Here is an 18,848-nt window from a genome sequence, read left to right on the forward strand (position 1 = left end):
CTCTCCTCTTAAGTCATGTGCCCTAGCATTTTCATTGCCCTCTGCTGGACTCTCTCCAATTTCTCCATATCCTTTCTGTAGTGGGGGGCCCAAAACTGGATGCAATACTCCAGATGTGGCCTCACCAGTGTTGAATAGAGGGGAATAATCACTTCCCTCCGTCTGCTGACAATGCTCCTGCTAATGCAGCCCAATATGCCGTTAGCCTTCTTGGCAACAAGGGCACACTGCTGACTCATATCTGGCTTCTCATCCACTGTAATCCCCAGGTTCTTTTCTGCAGAACTGCTGTTTAGCCAGTTGGTCCCCAGCCTGTAGCAGTTTTCTGTCCACCTTATAGTCGATTAATCCAATCCATACTTTTTTAACTTGTTGGCAAGAATACTGTGGGAGACTGTATCAAAAGCTTTGCTAAAGTCAAGATATATCACATCCACTGCTTTCCCCATATCCACAGAGCCAGTTATCTCATCATAGAAGGCAATCAGGTTGGTCAGGCATATTTGCCCTTGCCATTTATTTTGATTTATTAGAAAACAAAAAATTTTTAACAGAAAGTTCTTCCTAAGGAACAACATTGTAATCTTTAATTCGTGCAACTTCCTTATGTACCAAGATCTGATCTGACAGTTTGGCCTGTTGCCATTACACCTCAGTGTGTTAGCCTTTCAAATGAAGCAGTGTCGGCCTCATTTTTGCTTGTCTTCAGGTGTCCATCTTATTGGTACTCTGGTGATGAAATCAGTTTCCATCCAAATTACATGACCGATCCATCTCCAACGCCTCCTGGCAATGATGGTGCTCATAGATCTTGGTTTGAGATTGTTCTGGGCCAAAAGATACAGAGGATTTTTCTGAGGCAGGTTGTATGGAATGAAGACAGTTTGGTCATGTCATACTTTCTCATTCCCCAGCATTCTGCACTATAAAGTAGTGCTGCAAGAATGCAGATCTGATAAATCTTCAGTTTGGTTTTGGTGTTGTATTTTGATGATTTCCAGACTGTATTTAAGCACCTGAAGGTGTTCCTGACTTTATTGATTTTGTTCCAGATATCCTGGCTTGTTCCATCATCCTGGCTGATGGTGCTGCCCAAGTTTGTGAATGTTTCTGCATTGGTGAGAACATAATCCTCTATCCATACTGGTGATGGTGAGACAATATTAAAGGTCATGATATCTGTTTTATTGCGGTTGATCTTCAGTCCAATTTGCTGGCTGAATGCATTGAGTTGTTTTTTCTTGTATATGGTGTTGGGTATGTGATAGGAGAGCGACATCATTTGCAAAGTCCAGGTCTTCAAAGGATGAGAATAATGTCCATTTAATGCCTCTTGGCATGTCTTCTGTTGTATGCCGCATTACCCAGTCAATGACAATGTTGAAGAGGATTGCAGACATGACATACCCCTGACGTACTCCTGTTTTGACTTCAAAACTGAGCTCACTGTAATCAACACTGCATGTAAAGTTGAAGTAGAAGCTTTTGATGACATTGATTATACGGAAAGAAATTCCATATGCCCGCAGAATGCGCCATAGGCTGGTCCTGTGAATGCTATCAAAAGCCTTCTCAAAGTCTATGAAATGTATGTAGAGTTACCGTTGCCATTCTAAGCACTGTTCTATTATGTTTCGTAGAGTGAAGATCTGGTCTGTGTATCCACGCCCTTCCAAAAACCAGCTTGCTCTTTTCTGAGAATATTATCAAAAAACAGAGTGGACACTCTTAATTCAGTTTAAACCTGTTTCATATTGATGTAGCTTAACTCAATAAGGAACTGAACTGAGTTAAATCAAAATAATCAGGTTTAAATTAAGCTAAGAGTTTCCACATAGGGGTTTGCATCGGTTTCACTAAATCAGTTTAAAATCACATCCTTAATTATGTTTTGAATATAGACAAGGACTTGGTCAGTATTATATAAATGCCCAGCATAATGTTAAGGGGCCTCTACTGCTATAGGTGCCATTGTCAGACATAATGTTAAAATAGAATTATTGACCACTACTGGTAATAAGATACCATAGCACTTTTCGCAAGTGTATGGGCTCTGGTTTACTGGCCAAATTCCAACTCAAGTAATTACATTTTACTTACCCAGTTGTTTCAGCCCTAAGCTGTTGTGCATTGTTGTGCACTGTTAAACAGAAGCCAAATTCCTTCCCAGAGTGGCTGCTTTAGTCATGGGTATTTAATTCCTAAATATTCTTTACCTACCTCACAGTGAAATGTGCTATAAAAGTGCACCACAGTATTTTATTATTAAGGTCTTTGACATCAGGGGAACCAGCAGTTCTGATAATCACATAGCATTTAAAAGACTCTCAGATTCCGATGCCAAGAGGTGATCAGATAAAGTAAAAGGAACTGGAATAACTCGCTATAAATCAGCAATATAATATAAAAGCTCCTAACAATTTCTAATCTCTCTCTTTCTCCCGAAGCCCCATCTCATCCTATTGGCTAGTACTAGAGAAGAAGTGCTTGTGATAACTAGGAGCACAGAATGGCCTCAAGAACCAAATGTGTATATATATGTTCTTAAGGACAACGTTATAGTAAAGTTGCTGGAAAGGGAATCCTGTGGTTATTCCAAACAGGGAAGCAACATCTAAACAAATAAATATTGTTGCAACTTGCTGAGCCTTTACTGATGAAGCCGCCACCAGGTCAGAAAGCCAGCGAGACCGCAATCAGTACCCACCCCCCAGGTGAAACGGGATATGATTGTCAACAAACCAGCCCCCTGCTGTCAATCAGTGCCTCATTCAAGCCAATCAGCAAGACGGGGAGGCTGACTTGGGTGGGCGGTCTGCGCTGGAGGCAGCAGTGCTGAAAGTGATGCTGGGGGACCCACAGTGCACAAACAGCTGAGACGCAGCAGCATGCAGCGGAGACAGGAGGTGGGGGGGAAGGAGGAGGAGGAGGGGTAAGGGACGGGGGAGGGGGGTTCCTGCTGCGGAGGCTGGCGGCGGGTGGGATCGCTGACTACAGGCAAGTCCTAACAACAACAAGAGCGAGCCTGCACCTTTATTCCCCCAAAGTTTGCAGCCGGGAGGACGAGAGAGCAAGCGGCAGGACTGCAGCAGCCGCGGGGAAATGCCTCTGAAGAAGCTTCCTCCAAAGGCTGGGCTGCGGCAGTGCTTCTGAAGCCAAATCTGGCCACATTCTTGCAGGGGAATTAGGGGGGAGTGGATCAAGCGGATCTCTTCGGGGATTTGCCGTTCCTGCTCCCCTTGCGGGCCGTGGAAGGACCCCCCCTCTCCTCTCTCGGTCTGGGGTTATTAGCACTCATTCCGTGTTTCTTATTTTACCCTCTGTTTGAAGCTGCGTTGTGTACTGGCCCCCTGCACAGCTGGGCGCCCGCCGCCACGCAGCGCTTTCCGCTAATCTGCGCGACCACCCTCTGCTTGCTGGTTCTGCACAGCTGGGCGCCCGCGCCAGCTGTTTCTGCACCTCTGCACACCAGCAGCCAGCCCCGGCCTCTGGAGAGCCGAGGCAGTTCTACTCAGCACAGCTGTATGCCCGCCGCAGTTTCTGCACATCTGGATTCGCTGGAGTCTTGGGCCTTCCATGCGCTGCTGGTGCTGCCCTATATGTTTTACGTGGGCTTGTTCTTTGTCAATGTGCTGATTCTCTACTATGCCTTCCTGATGGAGTATATCGTCCTCAATGTAGGGATCGTGTTCCTGCCTGAAGACATGGACCAGGCTCTGGTGGATTTGGGGGTGCTCTCAGACCCTGGCTCGGTGCTCTATGACACGGACAGTGAGCTGGATGTATTTGATGGGTATTTGGAATAACAAGCAAAAAGAGTGCAGAAAGTGACTATGGAATAACCCCCCCCCCCCACACACACACACACACACACACCCGGCAAGAATTGGAGGGCTTCTGTTGCTCTTGGTAGCCATGGCTAAGGGATCACCAGACCCCTGTGCTGTCCTTACATCTGATTTCACTCAGCGCGGCATCGTGTGCTCAAAATGGCCCCACCAGTGCAAGTGTCCGTGGGGGGCTGCTGCCTCTCGCTGAGGTGCCCAGGACCTGCCGCTGCTCATGGGATGGGAACTGGAGGCTGCGGCGGAGGCCCCGGTGGGGAGCTGGAGACAGACACAGGGGGCACTGCCGGGCTCCAAAGCGCTGTAAGTCATTTCTTCCAGCTTGGTCAGTATCATCATCATCATCATCAGAACTTGCAGCACCGGAAGTTTAGGGGATCTGTCCCCAGCCCCCGTCACCCAGCGTACCATTCTGTTTAGAAGGAGGCTTAACCGAGTTCCGGAAACAGCCCCCTCCCCATAACCGCTGGCCTGGCACGTGTGGATAGGTATTGGCTAATTTTTTGCTCACGTTCATGTAAATACGCATTGGGCTGGGAGGAGGGCGCGATTTCGGGAGCGCAGTGTATTTCTACTACTCAAGCACAGGTCTCCATTTGTTCTGGTGCAAAGTCTGGCGTACACTGCAGCCTGCAGGGAGTCCGAAAGGAAGGACGAGTTGGCTCTGCGAGGAGTTTACACTCCGATTCGACTGGGAGCTGGACGTAGATCAGAAAACAGGGAGAGCGTTTTAAAATTAAATCCTGCATCCCATGTGTGAGCTGGTGGCCTTTCCACACTACATCGATATGGTAGAGTCTGTAACTGTGCACCGCGCGTGGGGATGAGATACTGCCCTCATCTGCAAGCGTGTGCAACCAACCCTAGTGACTTGAACTGAGGACAGAATTTGACTCTGTCTAGATGGGTGATCTCTGTGTTGCTTCAAAACAGATCGTTTGACGCTAAACTCGGGGTGGTGGTTCACACTGAGCCGTCTGGCGTTCGTTTGGCAGCATGTCTTGTAATTGACATAATTCAAATACATATACACTCCTCTAATCAGATTTCAGAATGCAGCATTTAATTGTTTGGTTCCTGGCTCCAGCTTCTTCCAGTTTAACAGAGCAGTTCCTTTAGTTCACTGGCAAGGGAATACAGAATTGCAAAAGCTGGTTCTAGTCTCAGTACTGCTGTCCCCCACTGACTGGTATATATAGTATTGTCCTTAAAGGACTTATTTTTAGGTGCTGAACCCCTGAAGGGCCTATTGACTCAATTAGACTCAACAACTGTGATGATCAGGCCCCTAAAACTTCCTGGGCTCTGACCACAACTTATAACTCTGGCCTAGAAAGGCCACAGCAGTCAGTTAAAAACTCAGAAATTCTAGTTGGGGCAGCACAAATATTTTGAATCAGTACTCTTCTTTTAAAAAGCCTATTTGTATTCATCCTGGATAAATGTGAAACCTACACAATTAACTGTTATTTGCAACTAATACATGATTTCATATTAGTCAGCCATGAAGCATTTTAGGGGAGGGAAATCATTTAGTCAACTTAATTTATTCTAGTACTTGTGATTTATTCTAAACAATTGAAAATTGTAAGGAGTAAAGACAATTATGAAAGGTGCAGCATTTTAAAAAATATTGAAAAGTGATTCATTAAGAAACTCAGTCTTTTTAATCAGGAGTCCATGTGTGTAGTCAAATTAGCCAAACTTCTTATGTTAAAGAAAACAAACTTTAAAATGGAAACTTATTACCAAACGTACTAGCAGGATTTTGATCTAAACAATAGCATATGTAAATATATATATAAAAATGAGCATCTTTGCAGAAATATCAGTTGAGTTTCTTTAGCATTTACAAAGATGAAAAGGGGAAACTGCAACAGAATTTTTGAGGGGGAAAAGTTACATTCATAATAGCAGCCATGAAGGAATACTATACAAAATTCCCTATAAAACTAGTTTCAGAGTAGCAGCCGTGTTAGTCTGTATTCGCAAAAAAAAAAAAAGGAGGACTTGTGACACCTTAGAGACTAACCAATTTATTTGAGCATAAGCTTTCGTGAGCTACAGCTCACTTCATCGGATGCAGCTCACGAAAGCTTATGCTCAAATAAATTGGTTAGTCTCTAAGGTGCCACTAGTACTCCTTTTCTTTCTATAAAACTAGGTGTCTCTAAACAATTTACAAATATTAAAAACTATCTTTCATTTTGTCTTTGTCTCTTACCAAAGAAGAAATTAATTTTGACTGGTGCAAGACTGAGCAATGAGTTCTGTATCATCTTCAGCAGTAATCTGATTACACTACGGAAGCAGAATTGGGCCTGGTCAGGAGACTTACATGGAAAAGTGCAGGAAGTATTGTTAGTGGTTCAGTGGATAGCATGTTTTTTGCTGAGTCAGCACAGAACAAATCGTGCTAGTGGCCATCCATAATAATTAAGGGCTCAGTCCTGGTAAGTGCTCAGCTCTCTCTCCAACTTCCACAAATGTCAATAGGAGGCGATCCTAAAAAGATCCCACACATTTTATTTTTGCTAGTTGTATACTGACCCAGGCCCAGCTTGTGTAATTATATTTTGCCATTCTTTATTCCCCCTGAAGTTTAAGGTGCAGAAATTGTTCTTCATTTCCTTTCCAAGAAGCTGTGCAGTGTTACAGGAGCTGACTTTCAGTCCCCATCATTGGCAGCATTTAAGTGATGGATGAGTAACCCTTTTGTATACAGGGTAAAATTATGTCCCCAGGTATTTGTACATAACTCCCACCAAAGCTAACAGTCTAGGAGGTGCGTTGGGATCTTCCAGGAGGATGGATACTATGTAAAATGAAAAATGGTGTTATATAATCATAGTGTACCCCTCTGGTTCCATAAACAGGGGTTTGCAAAACCTGGCTGAATGCACTATGGGGCATAAAAGGAAGAAAAGGCAACAAGCTCACTGTTGCTCCTGCAGAAACCCCTCTGCATGTACTCAGAGCATCACCTATGGGAATTCTGTACAAGATAGTGCTGCTCACCTTATCAGCATTATCTCTTACCATGCTGTGAAACAAAAACACGCATGCATGAGGCTGAAGGGTGATTTCCTAGGAGGGATGACACTGGGAATTCTAGCTCTACCTGGATCTTGAGTTACCTTGGGAGATCCATAGGTGTAGGGAGCCAGTCCTCCTGCCTTGCCCCAGAAGCGTGTGGCACTGAACAATTCACAGAAAACTCAGCAAGGTGAGGCACAGAGTTGCTATCAGAATTGACTAGTACATAGGCATTACTTTTTCCATTAAACATAAAATTATAACATGGTCCCAATCCCGATCTCATTGATGTGCATGGGAGTTTAATCAAGGTTTTCTGTGGGGCCAGGAACAGGCCCCATTGTGATTAACATATTATATTCTGGTTTTACGTTTTCATCCTTCTGCATCTTGCAAAACCACCTTTAAGGATTTCCCCTATTTTCTTTTCAATCCAGTTCCACTGCTCAAGCCCTCAGGTCAGCAGCACCATCTTCCTATGCAAGGAAGACTTTGTCAGATTGCTGCTAAAGCCTATCACAATCATTGCTTAATTGTTCTTCGAGTTCAGCATGGAGGCACATGAAGAACACTGCTCTTCCTCACAGTTTAAACTCATTGCCTCTGTCGCAAATGTTTCAGTCCAGAGATTTTTCTCTTAATTAATGGGCTTTTTTTTTTTAAACAGTTTGTCATCTTGCTTTTTTTCCTGCATTTTCCATATTATTATGTTTGTAGAGAGGAAAAAGTAAGAGCTGTATTAGACGGACTAGTCGTAACAAAGTGCAGTGTATATATAAAGCTTGGCAGCCTTCCTTTCTTTCCATCATCATTCTGTTCTTGTACAGATAAAAAGGAACCAGTTAGTGGCCAGTACTCATTTAAAATGAGTTCTTACAGAAAGTGTAGTTTTCCGATTGTGTGTCCTTGTCTAGACAGGAGAAAAATCTCTGTATACAGCACTTGGTCAGGACACCTGCTTTCTAGGGATGTTTTAAGCTGAATTGCAGAGGATGATAAAGTGCTGCTTAATCAGAACATTGTTAGTATAAATCCTACTTAATGGAGATGAATTTAGCCTGTGCCAAGTGGTTAAATGGTGTTTAACATGGTGTGACATTCTAAATTCAGGTCATTTAATACAGAAGTATAAAATAGAGATATAAAATGAAGTAATTTAGCATTCTTTTAAAATCTGTAATATTTTATTTAATTTTAAGTGTTTCCAGATTTTGTTCTCCCTTGGGACAGTAGTCTTAGGGCTTCCCAGTTAAAGGCCTAATGCTGCAGCCAATATTCATGAAAAACTCCCATTAGCTTCAGAGGGAGTGTGATGGGATTCCGTCATCGCGCACGGTGCCTCTCCCTGGCCATTCTGGGGGTCAGCTCTGCCAAGTGCTTCACCCTCCTCAGCAGTCTCTACCCACCTTCTTCTCTGGAGCCTGTCTCTCCCTCTTGGAGTGGCAGCTTCCTGTTTGTGGCTTGGCCCTCCAGCCAGGTCACTAAGTTCCTCCCCTTCGGGTAAAGTCATAGTCCTTGTGGATCAGCTGTCCAGCTGACATCTCCAACTCTCTGTGTCAGGGGAACCCAAGCCCACCCTCTGCCCTGGGTTCTGGCCAAGGGACCCTATAACATGCAGGCAAGGCCTGTACTGTGCTAGCCCTTGCTGCTGTTTCCCTGGTCGTCTTCCTACATAACTGGCTCCCCTCTCTCTTTGGGTTTGCCAGCCCATTCTCCCCCTCAGAGGGGCAACTATGGTCTCCTTGCTACTTGCAGCTCCTGGGCTTTTTACAGGCTCCTCTTGTTCCAGCTCAGCTGCGACTGCCTCTAATTAGTGGCCTCCTTGTAGCCTATAGCTCTCCCGTTCTGGACACTTAATTGGTCAGTTAGGCTTCCCTGGCCTAATTTACCCTCTCAGGGGCTGATGTGGCAAATACACCCTATCACAGGAGTTACAGACTTTTATGGACTGCAGAAGTGGGGCCTTAGAGGAGTCTACTACACTTGATTTATTTGGAGAACTCTGACTTTTCTATATCCTCTCATGTAGGTGGCAGGGCTTGGGAGTTACAGCACTAAACCCCTTGAAAAAGCTTCCTGTCCTATTTAAATAGAATGCATATTTTAAGAATCCTGTCTACGTAAACTGAATTGCAACTGCAATTGCTCGGTGTCATCTGTTATTTTAGGTTGAGTGTTCTGAGCTCTGTGATGTACTTGAGGTCTACTGGAATGTGATTGTGTAACTGCTCTTCTCTTTGTACATCCCTGAAAATTAAATGTGACTCATCATGAGGTTATCAAAGTCAGCAAAAATATTTAATAGAAAAATAATGTATTTAATACTTTATATACAATAACAGCATAATAATTTTTTTTTAGTATCACTGGATTATTATTAATTCCTTTTTATGAGCAAAGTCCTGCATTCAAAAATCTGAAATGCAACATTTTAGTTGCATGCCAGTTTTTAAATCCCAAATCAGGGTCAAAGGAATAGCTCAGTTCTCTCGTACTTCAATTTAGGATTACAAATGTTAGCTCTCTTTAATCATTAGCACTAAATGTTACATTTATGAAAGCCAAGAGATTTCTTATTATTTGTACACAGCTGTGTAAATTGAAAGCTTGTTATAATGTCATTAGTTTAATGTGAAGGATAAGACCTCTGGGTTCTGTTCCACATTCTCCCATGGACTCTGCCCCGTCTGTAAATGGGACTGCCTATGCAATTATTTTAAGATCCTTTAAATAGCAGTGCTATACACACACAAAGTGCCTACTAAAAATAAGTGCCCTGTTTATATGAGGCAATGTGGTTCAGTGGACAAGGCATTGGATAGGGAATTAGAAGAGCTAGGCTCTTGTCTCTGCCCCGACCTACTGTGTGAACATGGTCACTTCACTTACTTGGGCCTGAGTTTCCCCTAAGTGTAAAACAGGCACAATAGGTGAGAAGGTGGGGCAGGAGAGTGTAACCATTCCCACTGACAGCATCAAAACTCTTCTCTCTTTGGTTCCTGTCGATCAGCTCAGCAGCGCCAGTGGGGCCGAAGGAAGCCCTTTCTCTGCTTTCTGGCTTGTATCAGCTTCAGAGATTCCTTCATCTTTACACGTTTTAGCTTTATGTCATTCTACACCACGTCTGTCCAGTGGATTCTTGATCTTCCTCTCTTTCTAGTTCCTCACTCACTCTGGTGTGTATAGCTGCGTGTGATATCCTTTCCAGGTCCATTCTTGACACGGGTCTGATCCATCACAGTCGTCTTTCCTGAAGCTCCCGTAACAGCATTATTTCTTGCCCTAGCCATTTTTTTGTCACTTCATTTTTTCTGCTGTCTTGAATCTCTCAATATTCCTATTAGCTAATTCACTTGTGCAGTCAATATCTTTAGTTCCTCGGCTTTCCTCATATGCCAGCATTCCAACCTGTATAGCTTTATCAGCATGGCAGTTCTCTCAAATATGCTGATTTTCATTTTAAGCAAAATGTCTTTAGCCTTCCAGAGCTTGCAGTTTTCTGAATGCTGCAGCACCTAATCTGAGTCTTCTTTTTATGTGATCTTCACAATTCTCATTCTTCCATACTAGTTCTCCAAGGTGCATGCATCTGCAGACACGGTGAATAGGTAACCAGCCAGATAATGGTCTCCTCTCAGGGCGAAGCTTCAAAAGGTTGGGTCTTTGCATGACCGGAGGTGGTAATTTGCATTCCCCTCCCCACAGGTATTTCCTAGGCATTCCACTTAACTTTGTTTGTCTGGCACATTGTTTAAAAGGGTCCTGTGAAGGTCATAACACCTCCCAAGGTTTACCTTTGCCCCCAGAGATTACATACAACCCCACACTTATACATAAACTTTGCATTTTTAATACAAAATGGACACCAAAGATACTTAAACTTAATTCAACAAGGTTTGTGCAGGATATTACAGAAAATTGCCGTATCTGTCACACTCTAGTCTAATTGGCATTTCCTACCATCAGTGGTAACAGCAGGCTTTAAGAGCAATAGTTGAGAATTTTAGAGCCGTGTAAGTGATTTGGAGGCCCAATTCCCATTATAATTTATTATAATGAAAGGGAATTAGTGTTCAGATCCCTTAGCTTTGAAAATCTTAGTCAAAATATAGCCCATATAGAGATACTATTCAATTTTAGCTCAAGCTACTAGGAATTCTGCCCTAGGTAGAACCTGAAGACAAAGTCTTGGCCAACTGAACTGGATTGACCCCTCAAGGACAGTAGCTACAGCCCGTCAAACATCTCCATGCACTGGTTTGACACCTGGTCCCAAGACATTTTCTAGAACGAGCACATTCAGTTGCATATTGCAGGAATGGAGGCAAATGTTTTATGAGCTTTCCAAAAGTTACTGTTAATGTGAGTCTAAGGTAAATGAGGCAGAGGAAATAAATGAAGATTGAGTTTAGGATCAAAAATGCCTGAGCCCGGAGCGTTTTCATCTATTAAAAAGCACCAGAGCACAAGTGATTTTAAAAGCAAACTTATTTAAGGAATTTTCATATTTATTGTGTTAGAGTACTTTGCTAAGCAAATACACTCTAAGTCACCAGCTCACTTTAATGAGAGGGGACAAGTGCCATTTAGCATGGTATAATAGCCATATTGTCAAAGGAATAAAGGAATGAATCCAATCTAATCCTTCACAGAAAAAGGCATCATTTCTTTAGGAGAAAGGACTATATTAATATTCCCTTTCAGATGGCAATCAGTAGTTCTAAACTTGAAGAAACAAGTCATGTGTTTACAGACGCTTAGCCTGTGGATTTGGGCAGCTTAGATCTCTTGCCTCTATCGCCACACAAGGGTGTTGAAACTTCATAGCAATGGAGGGTTTATTTGGGAAACCCAGAGTCCCAGTCAAGCAAGTACTGCCCAGAGATGGCTACATTTTTCTGTTAATCTATGCTAATTATAAGCTCCCTTTCTCTTCACAGGCATGGAAGTTTAGGTATGTTGCCTGCCACCTCCTCTAAAGAAGGTAGGTGAGAGTTTTCCATGGTCTCCTTTGAGGCTATCCAGCTGTGTGCAATGGACAGTCTATTTCTCCTTTTCATTCTTACTGTTACGTAGAGTACTGTGTTAAACACTAAACAAGCAGTTTAAACAAACTAGCAGTTGTGTTAAGTCTGTAGAGAAACACAATTCAAGTTTTGGAAATCTGTGGAGAGCCTAATCTGGGAAGGTCAATTTCTTTTTTCTCTGTCAGTATCAGCTAAAAACTGGTCAGAATTTAGCCTTTCAAATTTACAAACCACGCTCTTTTCACGTGGCCAGTTAAGTGCATTTTTCTCCTAAGGTTTTGTTAAGAGATTAACCATTCTGTCAAAGATCCCAAATAGATCTTAACAAATAAAAATCCTACCATCTGGTGGATGTTGAGAGGTTTAAAAATCTGACCTTACCAAAATGAAACTGCCAAACTGACAGGAAGAGGCTGCATGGTGGTCTGAACAGACAGGAAGAGGCTGCATGGTGGTATGCCCAATTCTAAGCTCTCCCTTTCTTTCAGGATTATATCAGGAATTAGAAGGAATACAGTGCTGGATACAAAATAAAGACACATCATTTCCTCTGCATTGTTATGACCTGGAAGGAACAGCAACTTCAAAGACAGAATTAGCAAAAAGAGCATGACTTATTTATTTTTAATATATTGGTGTTATGCTTTCGCAGCTGAACCATTATATGCTTGCTGGTGTTTTTATAGCAAGTAGGATGGCTGCATTTATAAGATCTCGACAAGATTTGCCCACTTTTGTTTTCCATCACTAAAGTTTAAGTTCAAATTACATTTGAAGGATAGATTATTTTTTAAACAATTGAATAGAGAGGCAAGACTCGAATATGCTGGTCAATTGTATCATTCACACACCATTTAATATCTGCTACTATAAATTACTAACTTGGTCTAGCGGCCTATAGCTATATTTGAAACATTCGTTAGGCAGCCCTCTTGTGTGCTTTGGTAGTCTAACTGCACAGGCTCAAATAAATTTTGCTCTGTTATGTCTAGGCCAACTCACTGGAGTTGCACAAGAGTAAAAAAGAAGAGTTTGCTCCATATATAGCATGCTAAAAAAAAAATCCCTATATTCTCTATAAAAAGAAAAATGAGTACTTGTGGCACCTTAGAGACCAACAAATTTTTTTGAGCATAAGCTTTCGTGAGCTCAGCTCACTTCATCAGATGCATTCAGTGGAAGTGAGCTGTAGCTCAAGAAAGCTTATGCTCAAATAAATTTGTTAGTCTCTAAGGTGCCACAAGTACTCCTTTTCTTTTTGCGAATACAGACTAACACGGCTGCTACTCTGAAACCTATATTCTCTATAGTGCAGCAAAAATGTTCAGTTCAGCCTGGAAAATATCACTAAACAGATAAACATTGACGAATTAAACTCTTTATTAAAACTTATTCCATCTGTTCTTTGTTCTTGGTTTAAATAGCAAGGTTATAAAGAGTGTTTGATGACTGTAATAGTACTTTATAGATCTCTTCAGTAAGGCTACGATTTTGTCACGTAGGTTGTGGAAATCACGGAATCCGTGACTTCCAGAGACCTCCATGACTTCAGCCCTGAAGCACTGCAGGCAGTGGGGGGACCCTGCAGCTTCCGGCCACCGTGGGCAGCGGGGGGGGACACACTCTGATTGCAGCTCCTGGCTGCCGCGGGCAATGTGCTCTGCAGGCAGCGGGCAGCCTGGGGACCCCTCAGCTGCCCCACTGCTGCAGGCAGTGGGGGACTTCAGAGCCCCAGCAGTGGTAGGTGCTGGAGCCTTTTCCCTCCCCATTTTGTCATGGACATTTTTAGTCATGGGCTTCTGTGAATTTTTCTTTATTACCTGTGACCTGTCCATGACTTTTACTAAAAACATCAGTGACAAAATCTTAGCCTTACTCTTCAGTAGTGTTTCTCTTTAACTCATTCCTATGGCAGACAAACTCGGTAGAGAAATACCACATTAGACAAAAGACATGCTTCCTAGTACTGCTTTTCCATCTCCTGTGAGTGTGAAATATAATTCCTTTTAATTGATGATCAGGTGGGTTAAGATTCCTTCACAAGGCAATCCTCTCTCCCAAACTCATCTGGCGATCTCCATGAAAGGAGAAGACTTGTCCCCTAGCAGGTTGCTCTACAGAGTCTATTCCAGCCTAATGGCTGACGTAGCTTCCAGAGTCCTAAAATCCCCCTCTCTGTTGGCAGAGGATCTGCCTAGCAGTGGATCCTTTAGCCCCATGCCTGACCTTCTGTGCATCCATACACCTTGGCACACAGCCATACAAAGACTCCAATCCCCTATAGAGCTGGGCTCCATGCTATACCATCCCATACAGTTGGTTTTTTTAAAAATCCTTCATCCATTACTATAGTATCTTAGTATCTGACCAACTCCTTGTATCACTTCCCAAAATCCTGCCTCCAACGGAATCATACCAGGTGAGGGCAGGATTAACCTCTAGCTATGGTACTGAATCCCCTTTGATAGTTTTCTCGCACATTAGCCTAACAAAGGCAGGTTAGGTCAGGTGGAATAAATTAGGAGAAGGTGAAGCAAGATTGGTGCATGACTTACTGATGTATTTATTTTTGTCACCAAAACCAGGCAGCTTGTCCTGCAATATTACTGATCCCCATAACAGTTTCTTGGCAGGTCCAGCGATTCTAAAAAAAGAGAAAGACAAACTGAAGTTAGAGGTTATGTGAAATATAGGTAAATTGTAATTAAATCATTATAATACAGTCAATGATAATGATCACATTAATTGTGTCTGTTTAATAACATTTACCCTAGACAGGAGATCAACATAAGTTCCTAAATAAAGAAAAGGAAGGTAATGAGATCATGCCTAATATGAGATGAACTGCCTTGTGTACCTCATGGCTGGATCACCAGGCCCTTAGGGTCACCCCTTTGTAATGATGATCCACACTCCGTTCCAAATCACTTTTTAAACGTCCTTTGTCCCAAGTCCCTTCCCAGGCATTTTATTGTGGGGAGGAAGGCAGATGGAAGGGAACAAACAGGCTCTAGGTTTGGGTATGGTAACTGCTATGTTGGGTTTACCAATTTTGGGCATCTTGGAGAGATGGGACCTGTACTCTGACTGTCTAGAAGACAGAATCAGGAGCTGAGGTAACTGTGAGCACCCAGTTGCAGGCAGAGATATTTTGATTCCTTTCCCAAGCTGTTCTGGAAAGTTGTATGTAAAGGCCACTTGTGGGCACAGGGAAAGGCAAACACCAGAAGTACCAGGTTTGGTTACAGCCCCACTTACCAGAGCAGAGCTATTATCTCTGGGGACTCTTACTCCCTCAGTCTTGATCAAAGTTAAGCAAATGCATAGCAGCCAGAGAGAAAAATGAAAAGATGGGATTTTCAGAGTCATGCTTGAAAAGAGCTGCTCTCTGACAAAACCAACCTACTCTTGCAAGGTAGACTTAATGGCCCATAAAAGAAAGGTACACACATGAATAGGTTTTTGCATGCAGTTGTGAGCAGGGACTTTTCCTAACGCACTGTACACTAAAGTCCATATGCTATATGAAGTCCAGAATCATCCCCCACCCCGCTCAGGAGGTTTGGTTTTATTAACAAAGAAACAGCAATAAGATAATAAATATTAGATCAAAGCCCCTCCATCTGCTTGGTGATCCTCTCTCAGTATTGTTTTTTCCACACTAGAGGCCCTCCCTTCCTAGCAAGCTACTTACCACCTCACTTATATCCAGATGATGGAAATCACCTGCTTCGGTGAGTCAACAGAACTCATATAACGCTTTCCCATCAGGATCAACACCTGCTAACAGAATAGGGTTGTTTTAGATAAACATTGCCAGTCTGTTACAACAATGCTATCAGTTACCAGTCTTGAGAGGTGAACATAAGGACAATATTTGTTTAGGTAACAGTTACTTATATACTAGTGAAACTACCAGTATGAGAAGTGGATATACTGTGTCAGATGAATGCTGGATTATCTCAATTTGATAATCTGCTTGCTTTCTCTATCTCATTGACATCACAGAATCAATACATTCTGCTAACTGAGCTTATGTTTGCAAACTGTGGAGCAATATCAAAGTCACTGATAAGTAAGCTATAAATCCTTCTCTCAAGCTTTGAAAAATTACCTTTCCAATCACAGTCTGAAGAGTTCAGGACAGCCATTCATGCATTTTGAATGGCTAATTCCTACACACATTACGGTGTACAATATGTTGTATTAGAAAAAGGGTTTGTGAATGTACGCTGTCATTTTCTTACACTCATGGACCCTGAAGTTTAAAACATGAGATTTTGAAGATGACAAAGGTAAGTTCATTTCTTTACCCACATCAGAAAAAAAAAAATCCCAAATGTCGAGAAAAGAATGGTAAGCGTCCAGTTTCATTGTCCCTGTGCTCTTTCTCCAAAATGAGAAAAATACTAAGCAATTGCATCTTTTCACTTTCAGGTTCTTCCCACTGCACCTTTGGAGCTCTGAAAACAATTTATTGTAGCAGTTCTATTAGTCTTAAGTTTTATAGATGCTTGTTTTCATTTAATTTAAATTTTATTTGGGGGCCATATTCAAGTTGATAGTGTTCATGAGGGCCTGATCCTGAAATCCTTTCTTGCATGTGAGTAGCTCCTTGACGTCCATGGCATTATTTTGGTGTTGTAGGCTTAGGCCCTGAATTAGCATTGGTATGTAAAGTTATACAGCACCTCAATTTTGTTCTCCTCTGTTTACAATGAAAAGGGCATTTTCCTGTTATTATTACTATATTTTAAGGAGGCAGATATGTTTTGAGATCACTTAAAAATCATAGCTAAAGACAGTAGTTTATACATCTGCATTTCTAATGTACAGAATGCCTCATTTAGCATATTAGGAGAAAAGCTGCCACAAAAGTGCTGTAGTCATAGTTGTTAGGGTCAGGACAGTGTGTCGCCGCAGGATTACACAGCAATTCTGTGGAAAGAGATCCCGATAGCCTGCCAAATGTAGGGATTTCTTTTTAAAAAGGAAATCTGCTATTGAGGTCTGCAGTACTTAGCCATCCATTATGATGGGCTAATCTAAAAACAATCTGTTAGACACCCAGGATGAGACCTATGTGGGGAGTAGTTACCCCACATCTGCCGAATTTGGGGTTCTTTCACTTTCCTCTGAAGCATCTGGCATAGGCTATTGTGAGACAGGATACTAGACTAGATGGATCTAGGGTCTAATCCATTCTGGCAATTCCTGGGTTCCTAATGTCTAGGACATTCCCAATCCCAGGACTTTACACATTTGGAGTCCTGTTCCAAATTAGGCAGAACAGGGATCCAAACCATATCAGCACTCTATCACCAGGTTATTGGCTATTCTGGGTAGTGTATGTGTGTCTCCCTTCCCCTCCCCCCTTGTTTGGATCAGAAATTCCATCCTGGATCTGAGAAACCTTCCCAACAAAAGGTAGGACAAATCTCACCCTTTCCCGTGAAATGTTTCGGTTTTGATGCATCAGCATTTTCCAGTGAAAAACCATTTAATCCAAAAATTCCCACCCCACTCTACTCCCTAACCCCTACTCCTTTGTAGTCTTCCTGTGTCCAGGTATTACTGCTAAAGAATGATGGCTATTGAAGACACAGGACAACTGTTAGCTATGATCAAACCCCAGCAACAATGAATTTTAGTGCATAAAGGAAGTTTGATTACATGCATGTAACAAACACTTATGAAAGTTGTCAAAGAAAACTCTGGCTGCTTCAAACAGCAGTGAAAACTTTGAACAGCACACAGATTTGGCCCGCTTTTGCTCAAGCACTTTGGGGCAAGGACTGTCTGAACTTTGTGTTATACTGTGGTGACCACATTGGCAGCAGCAAACTATTTTTGTCTAAAGAAAACTTTTGTTTGTGAATTTACATTGCGTCTCAGGAGAGATTTCCAAGTCAGTTTAAAATGAGAATAGCACTGTGCTTCTTTTCCGATGAATTTTGGACATGCATAAGTGTTAGATTTATCTGCAGGGCTAATCCAGCCCACTGTTGCATTGACTTCAGTGAAAGAGTGATTTCAGACCTTTACTTGTCTTGGAATTTAACTGGCCTAGGCATCACTATGAACAGTCTCAACCTTAAACACACATAAGTAGCATTGTCCTCAAAACTGTCTAGTTTGAAATTTTTGCATGCTATTCTTCACCACTTAGTGCCTCTTTGGTTAAACAAAAACCACTGGGGAGTCAAGGACTAATGAGCTAGTGTTATTGTAATAATCTGGTTTTCTTTCAAATAGGTTTGTTGCACACTTGAAAATGTGCCAGGACTGGAATCGTGGAACACGAAACTGTGGCCTTGAATGTTCAAAACTAAAAGGAATGTACAGGAGACAAAACAGGCGAGACAATGTAAAGTGGCAGCATCAGAATGTTTCAGCTGTGACTTTTCCCCAGGATTGTTGGATCAGGGTTGTTACACTAATTGCAGTGATTCATATGTATCACCGGGCCTCCTTAGGACATGGCCTTCATGGACATTTTAAAAAGTGGTCTCTCCATACTTTAAACAAAGCTTTTACTCAGATTTGATAAACTTTTGAATAAATATATTACCCAAATGGGCAATCTCTATTACTGTTTATGAAGTTCAAATCAGGTCATATGTTGAAAACTTTCCTGGCTGTTAGTTCAGAAGGTCAGTTCTGCTGTTGGAATAGAGCCTAAAATCACTGCAAATTAAATTTGGTTCAGAGCAGTATTACAGAAAGGGATTGTTTTGTAAGGTGTGGGTATTTTTTGTTTGTTTTGTTTTTAATTTTGTGAGTCTTGTATTAGGGCAGCAAGAGAGAATCTAGTATAAATCTGGAGGATTAATTAGCTAACAGGATACTTTGCACATTGTTTAAATTCAAGTTCTTATGTACACGTGTAAAAGCAATACATTGAAGACTGACTTTGTTCAATTAAAAAGTATGCAAATCA

The 18,848-nt window shown here is 42.1% G+C and overlaps 1 protein-coding gene across 4 annotated transcripts; it reads left to right on the top strand.

The window, feature by feature from the left end:
* The first annotated feature begins 1,314 nt into the window (after window positions 1–1,314).
* On the top strand, window positions 1,315–18,848 carry DEXI (Dexi homolog). 4 transcript variants are annotated; one of them, XM_043523214.1, is made up of 3 exons: window positions 2,926–4,333; window positions 11,822–11,865; window positions 18,164–18,848. In XM_043523214.1, the coding sequence occupies exon 1, from the start codon at window positions 3,525–3,527 to the stop codon at window positions 3,804–3,806; it is 282 nt and encodes a 93-aa protein (XP_043379149.1). In that variant the 5' UTR covers window positions 2,926–3,524; the 3' UTR covers window positions 3,807–4,333; window positions 11,822–11,865; window positions 18,164–18,848. The 4 variants fall into 4 exon arrangements, 3 of the variants coding, with proteins under 3 accessions (XP_043379149.1, XP_037767248.1, XP_037767247.1); XM_037911320.2 differs by lacking the exon at window positions 18,164–18,848 and adding an exon at window positions 12,397–13,069; XR_006284102.1 differs by lacking the exon at window positions 11,822–11,865 and having other exon boundaries at window positions 1,315–4,333; window positions 16,346–18,848.

The sequence above is a fragment of the Chelonia mydas genome, chromosome 10 (genome assembly GCF_015237465.2).
Source record: "Chelonia mydas isolate rCheMyd1 chromosome 10, rCheMyd1.pri.v2, whole genome shotgun sequence".
Classification (NCBI taxonomy): Eukaryota; Metazoa; Chordata; order Testudines; family Cheloniidae; genus Chelonia; species Chelonia mydas.